The sequence below is a fragment of the Phyllopteryx taeniolatus genome, chromosome 15, assembly GCF_024500385.1.
Source record: "Phyllopteryx taeniolatus isolate TA_2022b chromosome 15, UOR_Ptae_1.2, whole genome shotgun sequence".
NCBI lineage: Eukaryota > Metazoa > Chordata > Actinopteri > Syngnathiformes > Syngnathidae > Phyllopteryx > Phyllopteryx taeniolatus.
The window spans coordinates 4,011,064-4,028,822 of record NC_084516.1 but is presented as its reverse complement, the minus strand read 5'-3'; the positions used below and the strand labels follow the sequence as shown (position 1 = coordinate 4,028,822).

The 17,759-nt window shown below is 45.5% G+C and overlaps 1 protein-coding gene across 9 annotated transcripts in view; it reads right to left on the bottom strand.

Annotated features, from left to right (window-relative positions):
* The window catches only part of LOC133490342 (tenascin-like), a 34,081-nt gene that overhangs the window by 4,694 nt on the left and 11,628 nt on the right, over positions 1-17,759 (bottom strand). The window contains exons 6-25 of one of the 9 annotated variants that reach the window (XM_061800288.1): positions 15,865-16,134; positions 15,242-15,427; positions 14,975-15,064; positions 14,641-14,904; positions 12,570-12,845; positions 11,468-11,542; positions 9,923-10,195; positions 8,407-8,679; positions 8,057-8,329; positions 6,164-6,472; positions 4,142-4,414; positions 3,150-3,272; positions 2,568-2,711; positions 2,359-2,478; positions 2,142-2,279; positions 1,934-2,064; positions 1,301-1,433; positions 988-1,139; positions 417-513; positions 177-338 (exon numbers count right to left, since the gene is read on the bottom strand). In XM_061800288.1, the coding sequence (XP_061656272.1) occupies positions 177-338; positions 417-513; positions 988-1,139; positions 1,301-1,433; positions 1,934-2,064; positions 2,142-2,279; positions 2,359-2,478; positions 2,568-2,711; positions 3,150-3,272; positions 4,142-4,414; positions 6,164-6,472; positions 8,057-8,329; positions 8,407-8,679; positions 9,923-10,195; positions 11,468-11,542; positions 12,570-12,845; positions 14,641-14,904; positions 14,975-15,064; positions 15,242-15,427; positions 15,865-16,134 (3,762 nt within the window). The remainder of the gene's footprint in view (positions 1-176; positions 339-416; positions 514-987; positions 1,140-1,300; positions 1,434-1,933; positions 2,065-2,141; positions 2,280-2,358; positions 2,479-2,567; positions 2,712-3,149; positions 3,273-4,141; positions 4,415-6,163; positions 6,473-8,056; positions 8,330-8,406; positions 8,680-9,922; positions 10,196-11,467; positions 11,543-12,569; positions 12,846-14,640; positions 14,905-14,974; positions 15,065-15,241; positions 15,428-15,864; positions 16,135-17,759) is intronic. The other 8 variants (XM_061800290.1, XM_061800291.1, XM_061800293.1 and 5 more) reach the window with 8 other exon arrangements.

Below are 17,759 nucleotides of genomic sequence, written 5' to 3'. Positions count from 1 at the left end.
TCCGTTCGGTAGCATCCATTTGGTAGATTCCTTTTGGGAGCTTCCGTTTGGTAGCTGTAGTTTGCAAATTTTCAGCAGCTTTTTGGTTGTCTGCCTTTCGTTTGCTATCATTCATTGACCAGCTTTCATTCCAGATTTACCTCTTGGTACAGTAGTTCCTCAAAAACAAAGCCTACCTGCCGTCCCGCTGTAAGCCCCAATGTAAATCTTATAGCGCGTTCTGGGCTCTGCAATGGAGAACTTGTCGTACTGAGCGTAGGCGGATTCTCCGCTGTCCCTCAGGTCCACGCGCAGCACGTACTGGCCAGCAGATGTGATCTTGTGGAGGTTGCTGAGACCTGCAACAAGCAATCTGATTGAACATCAGTGAGCGAAGGCACAAAACACTCAGTAAGTCGAAGGTAGAAGAAACGTACCCAGCCAGAACTCGTCGTTCACGTTACCGAAACCAGCAGTGTAGTTCTTCCAATTCCTGAAGAACTCTAACTTCCCGTTTTGCCGTCTCAAGAAGACCTGAGGAGGACACACCTTCGTTAAGTGGAGGTACCGATACCTGTGTTCAAAGAAAAATAAGACTACAATAAAAGTAGAAGTATTGATTCAACTCCTTTAATTACGTAAAAATAAAGTACATTAAAATGTACTTCAGTAAGTAAAACGTAAAAATGTAGTGAAGTGAAAATTGGCAAGTAACTGATGCCCCCATTAAAAGGTTTAGAATTGCCGATCGCTGTCAAAACATAGCAGCAAAGCACTACTTTTGTCTAAAGTCAACTCCTCAAATTACTTCAACATAGATTTAGCCACCAAGATGTTGGGAAAGCACTTTTTATGCATAAATGAAGCTTCTCAATGCACCTCAACACAGTTCCTTGGCACAATCAAAACTAAAATAAGATACCTGAAGAATCGACTTAAGGACAGCAATAAATGACTTGATCTTGGTTACTTCCCACCACTGCCGGTGGGATTCTTGCACGAGCTCACCATCCATCCTCCGCCATCCGTGTCCATGTCACAGGAGACCTGGATGACTTGGCTCTCCACGCCGCCCACGTAGACGTTGTACACGCCCGTCGCGCGCTCGCCATTCAGGAAGATCTGTGCACAGTCTTTTGGGTACTTGTGCAACTGGCCCACTGAAAGCAAGCCAAAAAAAAAAAAAAAACTTACCACAGATTCAACAAGGTCCACGGAGATCATTTTGGAAGCGGTTTCAAGCAGTTTTCCCACAGAATTCAGGTCCCTGAAAGGACTTCGGGACCATGAGAGTGAAGACCTGATTGATGCCGGTGCTTGCCTGTACTAAAGACGGCGGTTACGTGGCGACTTCTCTCAGCTCCGGCGACGGCTTGCAGTCGGACTGTGTACTCTGTGGAGCCGGCCAGCTGGGCCATGTTGTAGGAGGTGGCGGTCGGACTCAGCATGACCTCCTACAAAATCATTTGCAATCAATTATTATGTCGTGTCGTGTTGTTAACGGAACCTGAAACCTCTCCCCCGAAGATTGTCTCGTTCCATGGTAAGAGTGGCCACTAACAATCTTTTTTTGTCACCAGACCGGTGAAGGACCGGTGAGTAAAGGACTTGTGACCGCCCCCAAGGGATACACCCACAAGAGACTTAAAGAGGGAGACTAAAAGACACCTACAATTTCGATTTGGAGAAACCCTTTGGATTAAAGGTGAAATGTCTTCAACAAACAAGATGAGTCCAGTTGCCTCCATTCAACCTTTGTGGACTACCATGATCTGAATGATTGAGAATCTACAAAATCACGGTGGAAGCAGTGCACGTCAGCTAGCGACGATGAATAAATATCAAATTCATTAATATTTAGGACTAAATGTTAAAATAAAATGTATTAAAAAAAATCTCCCCTGTAAGGGGTCCCTGTACCCCAAATATTTTGAGAACCTCTGGTGTATCCTACCCGGGTCATGCCATCCGCCACGGAGAAGGTCAGGGAGTAACCGCTGACGGCGGCCTGTGGGGGTCTCCATGTCACGGTGGCGCTGTCCGTTTCAATGTTGATGGCCACCAGATCTCGTGGGGAGTCCACCTCTGCAAACCCAGTGTCAAATCTGGGTTATCAACGTATCAAAAATTCAAGGGTTTATCTGATATATACTCAGGCCTACTGGTGGTAAATTCTGTCAAGACAGAGGCGCTCATCTGCGCCTCTCTGGTGGCGACGAGCTCCACGGTGTAGAGCGTTCCTGGAAGCAACGAGCCAATCTCCAACTCGGTTTCGGAAACACGCTCCACGGTCGGGGACACTGTGGGACATGTCAGGCAGTCCCATCACAGCAAATCTATGTGGACATCATTTCAAGTCAAGTAACAGAACAAACAAACCTGACTCAGAACTATACGTTATCACGTATCCGTCCACCGTGGCCACGGATGGTTTCCATCGCAACAGAGCGGAGCCGTCCGTGACGTTAATCGTGGTCAGATCCTGAGGTCTGTCCAAAGCTGCAGGGGAAATAGACATGAACGGTCTCGTTGACAAGTAATCCGAGGGGGCTGAGAACTCAGATGGTCCTCCAGGTCCGAGGACTCACCAGTGGTTACGACATCACCGCTGGGGTCACTCTCCTCAAGACCCTTCACGGCACTGACAGTCACCTGGTACGTCCTGCCAGGACTCATGTTGGGCAGCAAAGCTTGCAGCACGTTGCCGTCCACAGTTACGCTCATCTGGCTTCCTGTGGACCAGAAATTATTCTCTTTGGGCAAACATGGAATTATGTCACACGTGTCTCAAGTAGGTCGCAAGTCTTAACTTTTAGGTCTCAAGCAAGTCCCGAGTCCTTTTGTCCTGGGCAAGTCAAGTCACAGTTTATTTCAAGTCAAATCCTGTGATAAGTCAAGTCCCAAGTCAAGTCACCTGATTAATGTCTTGCCTGAAGTATCTGATTCTCATAAAGAGAGAAGACCAATAAGTTAAAGTAACGGAATTCACTCAAATCTTTAACTCCCAAGTCAAAGTCAAGTCTCCAGAGTTTTAATTGTTGGTAAATCAAGTCCTCAAAACAGTGACTTGACTCAACTGGAGTCCAAGTCACAATGACGCGAGTCCCAACCTTTGCCTTAGGGACTTGGGACTCATCCTCTGGTCACCAAAGTTACAATCTAAGGCTTACCTCCCTCAAATGGCATGTAGGTGATGTGATAGTTGTCGACTGCAGACTGAGGCATGGACCAGTGGACCACAGCTGACAAGTCTGTCACGTCAGAGAAACGAAGGCCCTTTGGAGTTGTCAGGCCTGGTGGAGAGAAAGGAGGTTCTTAGGTTAGAGGTGAAAGAGAAAATGATCAAGGACTGAGTTGGTCCGGCATAGACAATTCTCCACCAGAGTGACAAAGATTACTAAATGGTGACTGGATTCAGAGGTTAGTTTCAAACCAGTGGATCCAATTCTGAGGTTAATATAGAACCGGGGGATCCAGTTCAAAGGGATCCAAAATGTTAGTATACAAGTAGCGGATGCAGTTCTGAGTTCTCCCAGAATAAACATCAGAACACAGATTGAGTCCTGAAAAGTTAGTATAGAACCAGGAGATCCAGTTTTGAGGGGTTCCAGATGTTAGTTTTGAACCAGTGGATCCAGTTCTGAGATGTTAGTATAGAACCAGGGATTCGAGTTCTTTGGGATCCTAAAGTTTAGTTTGGAAGCAGTGGGACCCATTCCGAAGAGTTCCAGAGATTAGTATAAAACTAGTGTATCCCGTTCTGAAAGGTCCCATAAATTAAGATAAGGCCAGTGGAATGAGTTCTAAGAGGTTAGTATAGAATGATGGGATCTAGTTCTTAGAGGTTACAGAGGTTTATGTGCAACCATTGGATCCAGCTCTAAGGGGTCACTGAGGATTATTATAGAACAAGCAGATCCAGTTCTGACGGGTTCAAGAGGTTAGTCTGAATGACCGGATCCAGTTTTGAGAGGTTCCAGAGGATACAAATCCAGGACTGAGAGTTTAGTACACAAGCAGCAGATCCAGTTCTGGCGTATTCCACAGGTTAGTGGAGCACCAGTGGATCCAGTTCTGAAAGGTTCAAGGGGTTAGTCTGAACCAGTTAGTCCAGTTTTGAGAGGTTCAAGAGTTTAATATGTTAGCAGTGTAGCTCAAGTACCTGTCTGAGCAACCCCAAAGATCGGTTGGGAGCGGTGGTCCAACGAAAGGCCGTAAAGTTCAATTTCATACTCGGTGCCTGCCACGAGTCCAGTGATTAGCCTGGTTCGCTCGCCGCCGTGAACACTGTGCTCCTGAGGACGGGATAATCTTTTGCTGTCCCGTAGTTTGATCACAAATCTGTCAAAGAGGTCTTCGTCCGCCGTCCACGACACACGGAAACCGTCGGCCGTAATATCAGAGACAAAGAGATGCTCCACCTCCGGTTCCGCCTCTGGGCCAGAAAGGAAAGGTTGTTGGTTCATTCATCCACTTTCTACCAAGATTTCAGAGAGATAATTAGAAGCCATTTCCATTTCAGAGTGGAGACCTCCGATCGAGATGCAAGTGCAAGTCAGTCCGGGCAAAACGAAAAGAATTGAAGATACAAAAAGGCTTTTCAAAGACTCTCAATCAAGTCAGTTTCAGACAGGAGCCAATCAGCTCGGAGAAACCGAGTCGTCATGCGTCCTCCTGCCAGCCACGCTCCCAGTGCATTCACAAAGGGAAAGAAACAAATTGGAGGTTAGATCGACGGACATGTCATGCGCAGTGTTTTCCTTCCTTATAGTTTTGTTCTTGTTTTTTTATTTATTATTATTATTTTTAAACATTTTACCTGTATTAATCCTCATGTAATGAAACTTCTCAAGGGTGGGGATTTTTTGTCCGATTTTGTAATTTGCAACTTTAGCTTCTTAAATCATTAAAGAATATACAATTTACATCCAATTGCATGTTTTGGCTGTATCATGGCCACTCTTGCCCAATTGAATCAAATGAAACCTACAGTATTTCAATTACATATTTACCGGATTTAATCATACAATTTGAGTAAAATGGGTTTTGTTCCAGACTCAACACTTGAAATCTATATTTATTTATTTATTTTTTAAACGTTTTCTCACAAATTAGGTCATTTATCAATTTTTGGACAGGGGTACAATTTCATGTAATATTTTTTGTTTCTGAAATAGGTGTTTCATGGCTTACTGTATTCCAATAAAGCAAGTGAATGACACAATTTAGATTTTAAGAAGGGGAGCTGACTCTCTGCTGGCTGTAGAAAGATAAGAAGATAAAGGTGGTACTTCAAAAGTATAAAAAGCTGATTTCTGAGGTTGTTTTACAACCTGTGCGTTTTACAAACTGGAAATTGAAGGGTTCAAAATTGTAAACATTTTACACTATGACAAGAAATGATCTTTAGTTCAAAACTTGAAAAAGCAAAACAAACAAACAAAAAAATCTTTAAAATTACAGACTAATGTCAATGAACAAGCTGAAAGTGTTCGTAGAATCGAATAAGGCCCTGAGAGCTTGAAACTGTGCGTGTGTGTACTCATCAACCGTTGTACGTAGACGCCTAAAATAGAAACACAAGTGTCCCTTTCAAACCATCGGAAGGAAAACACACTGTCAAATATGAACGTAAACCCACAAGCTGGCTCACATTTTATTTGGGGAGGTAGGAAGGAACAGACGGGAGCGCCGCAATGCCTGCTCCTGCGGCTGCACGTCAAGACCGCGTCATAGGCGCTTGAAAGGAAATGTGAAGAGGGAAAGGATTCTGGAAACCATTCACTGTCATAAATCAGGTCAGGCGGCAATATTGTGCTGAAGCCTCAGCGCCAAAACATGGCAGAGCTGAGTTACTGGCGTCATCCATGACTTAAAATAAATCAATGTAGGCGGTGCCATGTCGTGAGGTTGAAACTTCAGAGTTGCAACTTAAGGCCGATCGATGATGCGCACAGTGCAGTGGTACCTTGACTTACGGGTTTCATTTGTTCCGTGAAATGAATTAGAATGCCATTAATCTGGAGCAGCAGCTGAAAACGGCTGAGAGTGCACGGGCGACTCTGGCTCTCCTCTCGTAACTGAAAAAAGCCATTCGTCTGGCCGCTCTTAAATCAAGGTACCACTGTAGTTGCGGTATGCAAGGTCGCCCCTTCCCAGGGCGCGGGGTCCCTGCGGTCGGTACCTGTGACGGCCACTGCGGTGAGGGGCCGAGAGAGGAGCCCCGCCTTTGACACTCCCGTCAGCCTGACCTCATAGCCTATACCGGTGATGAGCCCCCACACGTCCAGGTGGGTCTGGTTTCCGGGCACCGTGAACTCCTGAGGCTCCAGAAGCCAGCCTGAGTCGGTCACCACTACGTTAAAGTGGCTGAAAGCGCCTGCGGAGGGCGCCGATTCGTCCCGCGGCTGCCGCTGCTTCACCCCCCATGACACACGGAAGCCGAAGGGGGTGACGTTGGAAACGGTCAGGTTTTCCACTTTGGGCAAAGGTGCTGGAGGAAGGGGGCAGTCGGTTTTGGGTTGTTGTTGTTTTTTCAGTTAGGATGCGTGCAAGGATTGCAAAAGCAAATCAGCAAATTGTCTACTAGCTTTATTTCTAGAGGGAAAATATCCTCACAGCGATGTATACAGTAATCCCCGCTATTCATGGGGGATAATGAATGAGCCCTGCTGCAAATAGCAGAAAACTGCAAGTAATTGATGCCCTTAAAAATCTTTAGAGGGTATGTTTGCCTATATTTATAGTTTAAACTGGAAACATATCACAAACTATGATCCCAAAACACTCATTATACAGTACCCTTCAAAACGGCTTACAGATAATTCGATTTTTTTTTTTAATGCATCGGAACTGTGCATGTACATGCACATGACGCCAAGATTTTCCTTAAGTTTCACTACAACCCAGGCTAAACTTAGCTCCTCCCCTACATACAAAGCTTGTCTCTCAGTCTGATGTATCGCTTCAGAATGCTCCCTTGACACGACTACTTTTCTTTTAAGACAGGGCCTTTGCAGCATCTTAGAGCATTTGAAAAAAAAGCATAAAACCGTAAATAGCTGCGGAATTGTTCCACAAAAAAATTGTGAATAGGTGAATTCTTGAATTGTGAACCGCAAATATGCAGAGGATTACTGTATATCCTAAAAGTCCTGTATAGACTAGCTGTGTATCTAAGGCTTTGTTCACACTGCCACACAAAGAGATTCTCTGACCCGGCTTCTACAGAAGTGTCTTCAATCCGGACATTCTGATTTTTCAAATCGGACATCAGAGCCGTGGTTGTGCGATAACACTACTTTTTAAGAGCAACCGTTCTGACGACAACGGCGTGGAAGACAAATCACCGGTTGTATTCCTGCATCCCAAGCATACTCACTGAAACCTGGGTTTTTACCACCATGTGTGGACTCAACAAATCCCGCCTATCTCTTGCAAATGAGAGTACGAACAGTCCAAGATACGACATGAGAACCAAATCAGATTTGCCGGCGGTGTGAACAAAGCCTACCTATCACCTGGCTGTGATACTTAACACTACTCACAAAAGGTTATTCAGCTTTGGGGTAAAATTTAAGGATGAACCTAAAAATGATTGATTTCTATAACAAGGATCTGATCCACTTCAATACCATTTCCTAACTCTTCGGATCTCTCTGGAACAACCTGATGATGACACGCTGTAACACTCTAAAATCAGTGGGTACTTGGCCCTGAGAACATCCCGGTACGAGGTACTGTACTGTTGATCAATCGTTAGGTGTCCCGTTGGTCTCGTGATGTCAAAATGTGAACAGCATGATGAGTTGTTGTGAATTTTGCCGTTAGAGAACAGCAAATTGTGCGACAAGTAATAAAACCAGCAAAGGTTATAGTGCATTTTTGGTTCATCCTGTAATCTCACCCGAAAGCCCAATATACCAAACTTTTTCTGAGTAATGTAGTAGTCTTTACAAAGCCTGTTCTGAATCACTCTCCAGACTTAATGTGGTCTAAGTCACGAAAAGTCGGATTTCGGATTCTGGCTCCATGCAGTGAACAAGGTGTTGAGGACATGAGTGAAGTTGGCGGGTACCTGTGACAGCGTGGACTAGCGTGGAGGGAGTGCGGCGGCCGTGAGAAAAGCCGTAAACTTCCACATTATAGCCCGTGGCATCCATCAGGTTGGCGACGGTAACGTTAGCAGCGTGGCCGGGCAGACTGAACTCCTGCGGCTCAGACTGTTGCTCGGCGTCACCGACTCGGACAACAAAGCCATCAAAGTGGCCGGACGCGATACTCCAGCTCACACTGAGGTTATGCGGACCGGTAGACTGAGCGGTCACGGGCCCTAACAAGGGGGCGTCCTCTGAATACAAAGAAGAACATGCCGGTTGAGTGCCGTTCGGTCAGGAGTCGTCGGGGGTGCTACCCGGAGTGGCCTACCTGTTGTAGCGACAGCGAAAAGCGGAAACGTGTTGTGGCCGCCGGCGCTGGCGTACAGCTTTATGTCGTAGCGTGTACGGGCTTTAAGGCCGGCCATGACTGTGGAGCGCGCGTGGCCTGGCAGGGCCTGACCCATCGCCTGCGAGGGCAAAGCAGACTCTCTCACTTCTACTACAAAGTTATCAAATGCCTTGTCGCCCGCCCGCCACGTCAGAGACACTCGGTCTGAGGTAACGTTAGCAACAACTAGCCGGGACAAATCTGGCTCTTCAGCTACAAGGGGGAGAGAGAGATATACAGTATATGTTTGTGAAACTAAAACACGTCCACGTCACTTTGGAGACACAAACCAGACCACGGCGATGTCGTCCCTGCGAAGCCGTCGAAAAATAGCCGGGGCACAAATACTTTGTCGCTTTGCCAAGGTCGATTTTTAAGGGATCCAATTGTAAGTTTCAGAAGGGACTGCCCAGCCATCAAGTGTGACAATCTATTTTCTATAGGTTAGTGTTCATCCTTAGTAGTGTCGCGTGTGCGCTGGAGCCTGTCGCAACTGACTTTGGGTTAGAGACGGAGTACGCCCTTGAATGCGTGCCATCCAATCACGGGGCACATATAGACAACCATTCACACTCACATCCCAACATTTTACATGTATTCATTGTGCTTGTGAACGGAGAAATCCTGAGGAGAAGGAGGATCTAACATAATCAAACATTCACATTCACTCACTAACCCTAACACCTAAGGACAATTTAGAGTCTTCAATGAAGCTACCATGCAGGTTTTGGGAATGTGGGTGGACGCCGGAGTACCCACGAAAAAAGTACTGGGAGAACATGCAAACTACACGCAGGAAGGCCGGAGCTTGGATCAAATGCCAAACCTTAGAACTGTGAGGCAGATGTGGAAACCACTCATTCATGGTGCTGCCTGAAATCAAACAACCTAGTAAATATGAATGGCCTCTTTCTGAAAATGTGTCTGGAAGCGACACGTTCTGAATTTGTCCATATTGTGACATCATCATTTGGCTACTACGCACACACAATAAACACCCCGACACTGACTTTCTCCATTATGATCAGCTAGGCTGGATGAAGATCCGCTATTGTGAAACTACAGCGAAGCACGATCATGTCAAAGTCAAAAGTTAAGCAGAGTTGCAGTGTTCGCACAGATGAGGATTCGGATGACTAGCACACACTCGACTGTTGATGGTGCACGGATCCGCACGCTAACTGATGAGTGTAATTCTACGGCTTGGTGATGAAGTGCCGCTTTCCTGAGTGAAAACAAAAAGTACAAAGGATGCCAGCGGGCGCCTGTCGTAGTGGGAGTGACGTAAGCTCAGTCTCGGACTAAATGGAAGTCAGGAGAGGTGCCGTATTTTGGCCGGTACGATTTTAGAAACAATAGTGATTTGAAGCCTGTGAAAACCTTCGCAGGGACGACAGCAACAAATCTTTCCAAAATCTCACAGCCAATTATTCCAGATAAAGTACACTTGAAATACCTGTGGTTGCTACAACACTGACAGCGCTCGTCCGGGTTCCCTTGTACGTCCCGTAGAGGTAGGCTACATAGTCTGAGCTGGGCCGCAGCCCCGACACTTGCTGTGCCGTCACAAGGCGGGACAGGTTATACTCCCTTGGCTCCATCAGCCAATTAGAATCAATAATCTCCAGGACAAAACCGTCCAAGCGGCCCTCAGTGTGGTTCCAGACCACCGAGAAGCTTTCGGACGTCACGTTGGACACGGAAAGTTGGCCGAGCGACGGCTGACGCGCTGAAGGGAGAAACCATTGTTAGACATTTTGGGCTTGATTGACTAAGAGCCTGAATAGCGGGCGCTAAATTGCGCGTTCACGCCAACACATTGCGCGTGCTGTTGGCAACAGGTGGAAAAGTGGTAGAGACCGTCATATTTTAAAGAGCGTTTTGCACTTTGGGTAGCTCTGATGGGTTTCACAATGGAAAATTACGGTTATGGAATTGGAAGTGTTAGTGGAAGACAAACAAACATATTACTGCGTTAAAGATAATAAATCGATCGCTGCGATAATTTTGGGAAAGCCAGCAACTGCATAAAAGTCACACTTTGATTGAACCCACAGCACTGTGCGTGTGAATTGGCTGGACCTGCCCACATTGTGTAACACTGTGTTTAAAACTTGAGACAGCAAACCCGAAAAAAATGCTCCGGGAGAGGCCAGCACCAATTGCCACAGTGCGCGGAAATGAGTTTTGTCACAAGTGACAAGGCAGGACTCCTTCTTGTAGCTGGCAGTTAGACCATTCAGAAACTTCAAAATTGCATTCATGAAAAGATGGTATGTCATGTAAATTTTTGTTTCTTTTCACAGCACTTTTTCAACAATTTGTAATATTACAGCCTTATTCTAAAATGCATTAAACTACTTTTTGCCCCTCAAAATTCTTGGGCCGGCTCTGGCTGCTCTTGTACATGTGATCTTTTTATTATTATTATTATTATTATTATTATTATATATTTTTTTTTAAATACATTTTCAGAAATCTCTATTTCAAAGATTTCACAGCCACATCGCTTTACCCATTGCCTGCATTCATATGACTTGGTTTTGATTTGATTTGATTTTTTTTGCTCAAGCTAGGATGCGTATGGCCACATGGATTCATCCATGGCCCGCATTTACTGTAACTGTCTTCGTTTTGGTTTCTGATTGTTTCAAATGACAATGTGGACGACCGGTTTCAGCTTTATCCAGAACCTGTTTTCTTCTGGGTTGATTTCTGAGGGATTCAAGTGACTACGGAATGACCGCATAGTTCTATCCGGAGACGGCTTTCTATTGGCTTAGATAAATGCTGCATAGCTTTAGCCAGAGCCTGCATTATTTGGCTCGGTTTTTCAGTTTTGATTGGTCAGACTACATTTCGGGAGGTATGGCTTAGCAAAAGTTGAACGACTCTATCGTGCTCTTGATTTGTTCACACGGTCGTGAAATGATGCTTTAGGGAGGGAGTGGGAAATTCCACCCATTTGCTTTTGCATTCATTACAGCGTATCGATGCAGACCTTCATGCACTTCGACGCTTCCGAGGGGCCGGCGAGTGATCGGCCTCTCTCGATGGTGGTGACACGGAAACGTGACTTCATGAGGTCATTGAGATGTTTGTATGGCATGCGGCGAGGCAAGCGGCATGACAGAAGATATAGGGGAAATTAAAAAAAGAAAGAAAAGAAGAACAATAACAATAAGAGTGGACTAACATCAGTCAATGGTGTACAGTATAAGCAGCGAAGTGAGTAACGCTACTCACAAAAAGTTAGGGATATTTGTCCTTGGGGTGAAATTTCTGAATGGCAGATATCCTTAGAAATCTAATTTTTTTGTGAGACATGTATAGTGGCTATAAGATGTCTTCACACCCCTCTTCAAATGCCAGGTATTTGTGATTTAAAAAAAACAATTTTTTAAAGAAGAAACAATTGAAATAATGTGGTTGCACAAGTGTGCACACCATCTTATAACCAGGATGTGACTGTTTCCAGAATTAACGAATCACTTTCCAAGTCATGATAAAAGGGAGTCCGTACACACTTGCCACGATTTTAAAGGCCTCTGTGCTGACTCTCATTTAACATGATTGGTTAATTTTGAACAGTCACATCCCAGTTATGAGAGGTGTGCGCACTTGTGCAATTACATTATCTCGGTTGTTCATTTTCACTTAGCGTTTCGAAAATATTTTTAAAAAATCCATTGAGTTATACAGGTTAGGGGATCACAAAAATAGTTTTGAAATAATTTATCTTGGTCTAATTTTTATTTCACAAAAATCTGGCATTTGAACAGGGGAGTGCAGACTTTTCCATGTGATTTCCATGCCAATAAGGTTGTCGCTACATGGTTACGTATGCATGTTGGAGTTATAAAACAAGAAGCAAACAAGAAAAAAATGCTAAGTTCAGCATATCCGTACCAAAAATTGGTCAAAATCAAGGCTTGCCATGTCATTGAGGGAGCATGCTTGCTTTCATAGCCGTGCACTGATGTGTATTCTAAGCATAATGAATGCTTATGACATCATTGACTAACGTTAATTCATCTGTTTGTTGCGAAGCAGTTATGGGGACCAAAAATAGCGAGTCAAGGCACCCGGACAGACACCGGTACCTGTGGTGGCTTCGGCGTACACGGGCTCCAAGAAGGCGCCCCGGTAGAGAGGGTACAGGCCCACCATGTAGCTGGTGTTGGCGTTCAGGCCCCAGAGTCCCAGGCTGAGTGCGCCGCCCGACACACTCAGGTTCTGGCTCTGTGCCGTATTGTCCAAGTTTGTTACCTCCACCACAAAGCTGTCAAAGTCGCCGCCCAAGGGGCTCCAAGAGGCCGTGAAGCCTTCCCACGTTATGTCAGAGAAGGTGAGGTTGGCCACGGAGGGCCTCGCCGCCTCTGCTGGGTCACACACAACCGACGCTAAAGATGGCTCAGAGCAGCGGCTAACAAAACCACGAAAAAATAAGATGCTGAAACACAGTCAACAAATGTGCATGCGTCTTGAAGCTGAGCAATTGACCTTTCGCTAAGCTGCACACCAAAGTCCAGACTGACCAATCACTTGCACAGGCTGAATGACTGTCAAGCCTGGACACTGCTATCAAATTCAGCCAACTAAGCTAACAAGGCTTGCTACGTGCTCCTGTTTTTTTTTTCTAAAAGTAACTGAGACAAACACAGGCTGCTATTGTTAGCTTGCTAACCATATTGGAACAAATTGAGAACTATGGGTGAATTGCAGCAGGTCTTAGCAAAGGGTCAATTGATGAACTGTGGAAAAAACATTTGTAGCTTGTCGTATAACCATCTTTAGTTCTTCAAAACCCTAAGCAGGAAGAAGCAGCGTAGGAAGACAAAACTGGTCCAAGAGTCCTGGAGTAGCCCTCCACTCTAAAAGCAAGAATTTGTGGTAGCATTATGTGTGCTAGCAAAACATTTGAGCGCTAAGCAGTGGCAGACCGTGCATTGTGTACCTGGGCCGTTAGCGGGGCCTTGTCCGACTCAATCCACCTCTTCATGCCACCACTCTCACATCACAATTATAGAAACCATCAACAACCAATATTAGAATGTACATTGCCACCAGAGACCTGACGGCTCACCACTGGAGTTTTAAGAGGTGTTTCGCTCAAGAGTTCCTCGCAATATGATTTGGCTCTCCTCTCACTTCCCAGTACTGAACTCACATGGCCTCACATGGACGGAAAAGTTCTCGTAAGACCCGTTGGGCACCCACCTGTCTGGGCAAATGCTAGCAGAGGTAGCATTTGTGATGCTGAGACGTCCCATGTTTCCTGGACAGAGGGAATGTGGCTTTTGAACTTGCTGTATGAACTGTGTCGTTGTAGGCATCAGAGCATCTGGAGGTAAAGGTGCGGTGACTATAGTGAGTAAAAGAAGGTTCAAAAATCTGCAAAAGTAGAATGCAGGTAACCGGATTCTTCTTGGTTGTTGAAGATGTTACAGCTTTAATCCAAAAGGCTTCCTCAGTTCTAAATTTTACATGTGGAGTCTCCTGTATTTTATGTCACTGGTGGACGTGTCCCCTAAGGGTGGCCACACGAGGTTTGCTGTTGTCGTTCACTTGCCTGGTGGCAAAATGGCTCTTCAGTGGCCACTTTTCCCATCAAATAAGACAATCTTCTGCGGGATCTCAGGACATTGTTGTAAGCAGACAATAGGTGATTGCATAAACCTCCTCTTCTGTTTAAGGGGCCTTTCTTGTTCGACATAGATGGTTTCTTTCACACCTCTTTCAAACCAGCGGTCCTCTCTGTACAGATTTTGGAAAGACATGGTTGTCTTCAAATGAAATGTCCCTTCTTTTTGAGAAGCAAACGAACTGCTGAGTCTGGCCCTGAAGAGGTTGCTCTCCCATGTTGTGCCAAGTGTTTGTGTAGGGGTTACTTGGTCTCTACAATGTAGAGGTCACTGCATTCCTCACGACACTACAATGTATAACCAACGCTGTTGGGTTTGCTTCTAGAGATCCTGTCCCAGGGGTGAACAATCAAGAAGAGTGTACTAGCCTCGATTCAACATTTGCGGATAACCATGACCTGAATGACTGAGAATCTACACGGACAAGGTTAGAATTTTGTTTTTTTTCCTCTTCCAATGACACTCAGAGAATCTGTGAGGAAGTGAATTGGTTAAGGCAGTGCCTCCCGCTACCAGTAGCTCCACCCACCTGTGGATGCAGCCAGAGTGACCGGCGAGCTCATCCTGTGGCCTCGCTCTGCTGTCAACGTTACTGTGTAACTTGTCGCCGGAGTCAGGTCAGGTAAAACGAATGTAGTCTCGGAGGCAGGGATCACCGTCTCCTCGACTTGTCCGTCTCTGGAAACATACACCAACCGGTATCGCGACACCTTGGCGTGTGGCTTCTCCCACCGAATGCTGATGGATGTCTCAGTGGACACTGTTTGCTCCAGATCTCGTGGAGGGTCCAGGTCTGACAAGAAGCCATCAATCATGAATCCTGTCTTGTATTTTTCATCACGATTATGAGGTGTATCACTCACCGGTCGCTGCGTTTATGGTAGCTGGCAGGCTTTCCCGCTCATTCTTCACGCCGGTCACGCCAATCCCGTACTCGGTCCCTGCCTTCAGCCCTGGACAACCACCACATTGACTCGTCCAGAAGTGTCATACTCCAGGACCACCGGCCAGATCCGGCCTTATATTAAACCCCCCAAAGAGCAACCATAACTACGACTACAATGAAAACAAGTTTGACACCCCTGGTCTAGTCACTCCTCTTTGAGCTCAAAAACATAGGGTACACTTGCCTGTAATTGTGGCCATGGTGGTTTCTCCTGGTCCTCGTGGTAACACTTCCTCGCCGTGGGCCGCGCCAGATAACGGGCTGTATTTCACACGATAGCTGTCCACATCGGCCTGACTGTTGCGCCACCTCAGCGTGATGCTGTCTTCTGTTTGCAGCATGGCCAGCAGCTCCCTGGGAGCATCCAGTGCTTCACACAATACAAACACGCTCATGTTAGTCGCATTGAGGTGGGAGTAAATCACATATGTGTTCATAAGTCAAGTTCAAGTCAAGAATAAGTCAAGAAGCTAACCTTTGAGTTTAAATTTCAAGCAAGTCGAGTCAATTCATTACTTGGGTTACATGTGTCATAAATCAAGTAATATAATCTTTATCCGTCATATCATGTATTCCCACATTAGCCACTTTCCACTCAGTTTTTGTCAGAGGTCGGAGTAAGTCATATGTGCAAGTCATGAATGCCAAGTCAAAGTCCAGTTGAATCTTTCATAAGTTTTAGCCAAGCAAGTCCCACATCCTAAAATTGGCCGACTTAATTCTGACTCGAGTTACGTCATGTGGCACGAGTCCCTCATCTCTGTGACACAGAACCGACCCTTTCCTGTCATTCCATATGGAGCTGACCTGTGGTAAAAGTGATGGCAGCTGGTTCGCTGCTGACGTCTCGGCTGCGAGCCACAAGCGACACCGTGTACTCAGTGTCGGGCTTCAGGCCCTCCAGGCTGTGCTGCTTGTCCAGTGGGAAGATCTCCACTTTGGCGCCCTCGGAAGAGCCTTGGCTGGGCTTGTAAAATAGAGTCACCTGGTCCGTCTCTGCCACGGGATCAGACCAGCTGATCAGTGCTGAGGAGTCGCTCACATCCAGCACCTGGAGCTGCCGTGGGGGGTCAATGCCTGCAGATGAAAGGACCATGCCATTAGTGACTACTTTTTACTTCTTCTGATCGCCGCTTGTTAGTTGTTAGTTTGTTGCAGCTTCTGTGACTTTGTGGAATATCTTAATAACAGAAGAAGGGAGAAGAGACAGATTGAGCCAAGACCATGGCATGACCAGGACTTTGAGTGGATTAGACAGAGGCAAGAAAATGACATTGAAGAGTTGACACCAAGTCAGACAGAGTCAAGACAAAGACTTTGAAAGCTAGAGTGTAGACCAAGTCAAGCTCAAGACTTTAAGGAGCCAAGACCAAGTCAAGCCTGAGACTTTGATGGTTGGTACCAAGTCAAGACCAAAAATTTAGGTAGCAGAGATCAAAGGAAGACCAAAACTTTGAGCGGTTGAGTCAAGACCAAGACTTTCAGAAGCCAAGACTGAGACTTTGATGGGTTGAGATCAAATCAAGGCTGATAATTTGATGGGTAGAGAGACCAAGTCAAGACCAAGACTTTGAAGGGTTGCGATTGAGTCAAGACCAAGACTACAAAGAGCTGGTACCAAGTCAAGACCAAGACTTTACAAAGCTAGGACCAAGTCAAGACCACATTTTTGAGGGTTTGAAACCAAGTCAAGATCGAGTCTTTAAGAAGTCAAGAGCAAGACTTTGTAGAAAGTTTGCATAAAAATGGAATCCATGATTGAAACGACCCAGTTAATGGTTCCAGCTGTAAAATTAAACTCGGATGACAGACTTTATCTCAAGCGAGACTTTTCTAAATACTTCAGGGAGAGCTCAGGGTGCTCAAATGTGGGCGAAGCTTTAAGCTAATTCCAAGATCCATATCTGCATGCTGTGTGCATATGACATCAACAAAAGGCCTCACCAGTGAAATGGTCCGTCATACAGCACTGCAGACCACGCTGAGCCAAACAAATATAATGGAGGGCCGAACAGGACATCTCGTAGGCTACTGTGGATTTTCAGAAGGGCGTCACAGCCCAGTTCCATTTTGCTTTGGTTACGACCAAAGGTGGGAAGTACTGTACTGTACCGAAGTTGAGTTTTCATGTATCTACACTTTTCTTGAGTATATATTTTTCTGACTACTTTTGTTTTTTACTCCCTACATTTAAAAACAGACATATGTACTTTCTTCAACTTACTGAGATCTTGGCAACAGGGACAGCAGCCACATGGAGGAGTATGAACCAGGGAGCATAAATAACGACGACACAACAGTGTCGGAAAAGTAAGATACACGGTAATACATCAAGAATGATTCATGACAAATGCGTTGTGTCTTGTGCCAGCCTAAAAACCACCAGCTTCGGCCATTCAAAATGTCTCTGTTTAACGTGAAAAAAAAAAGCACAAGTAAGGTGCATTATTTTTTCCATTAGTCATCATTAGCTAATTTAGCTTTTTTTTTTTTTTTGTTAGTCACTTCCCAACGTTAACAAAGCTTTGGCAACATGTTGTTTTCATAGCAAAAGTCCAGCCAACACTGGCTAGCTTTTCGTTTTAAAAACAACTTAGCCTTTCTTCTTTTCAGTATGAGCAATGTGCAAGTCCATAAAAGAAGAAGGAAACTATTTTGTGTGCAAAGTTTTCAAGTCATCCAAATACTTATTGTATGTGGAA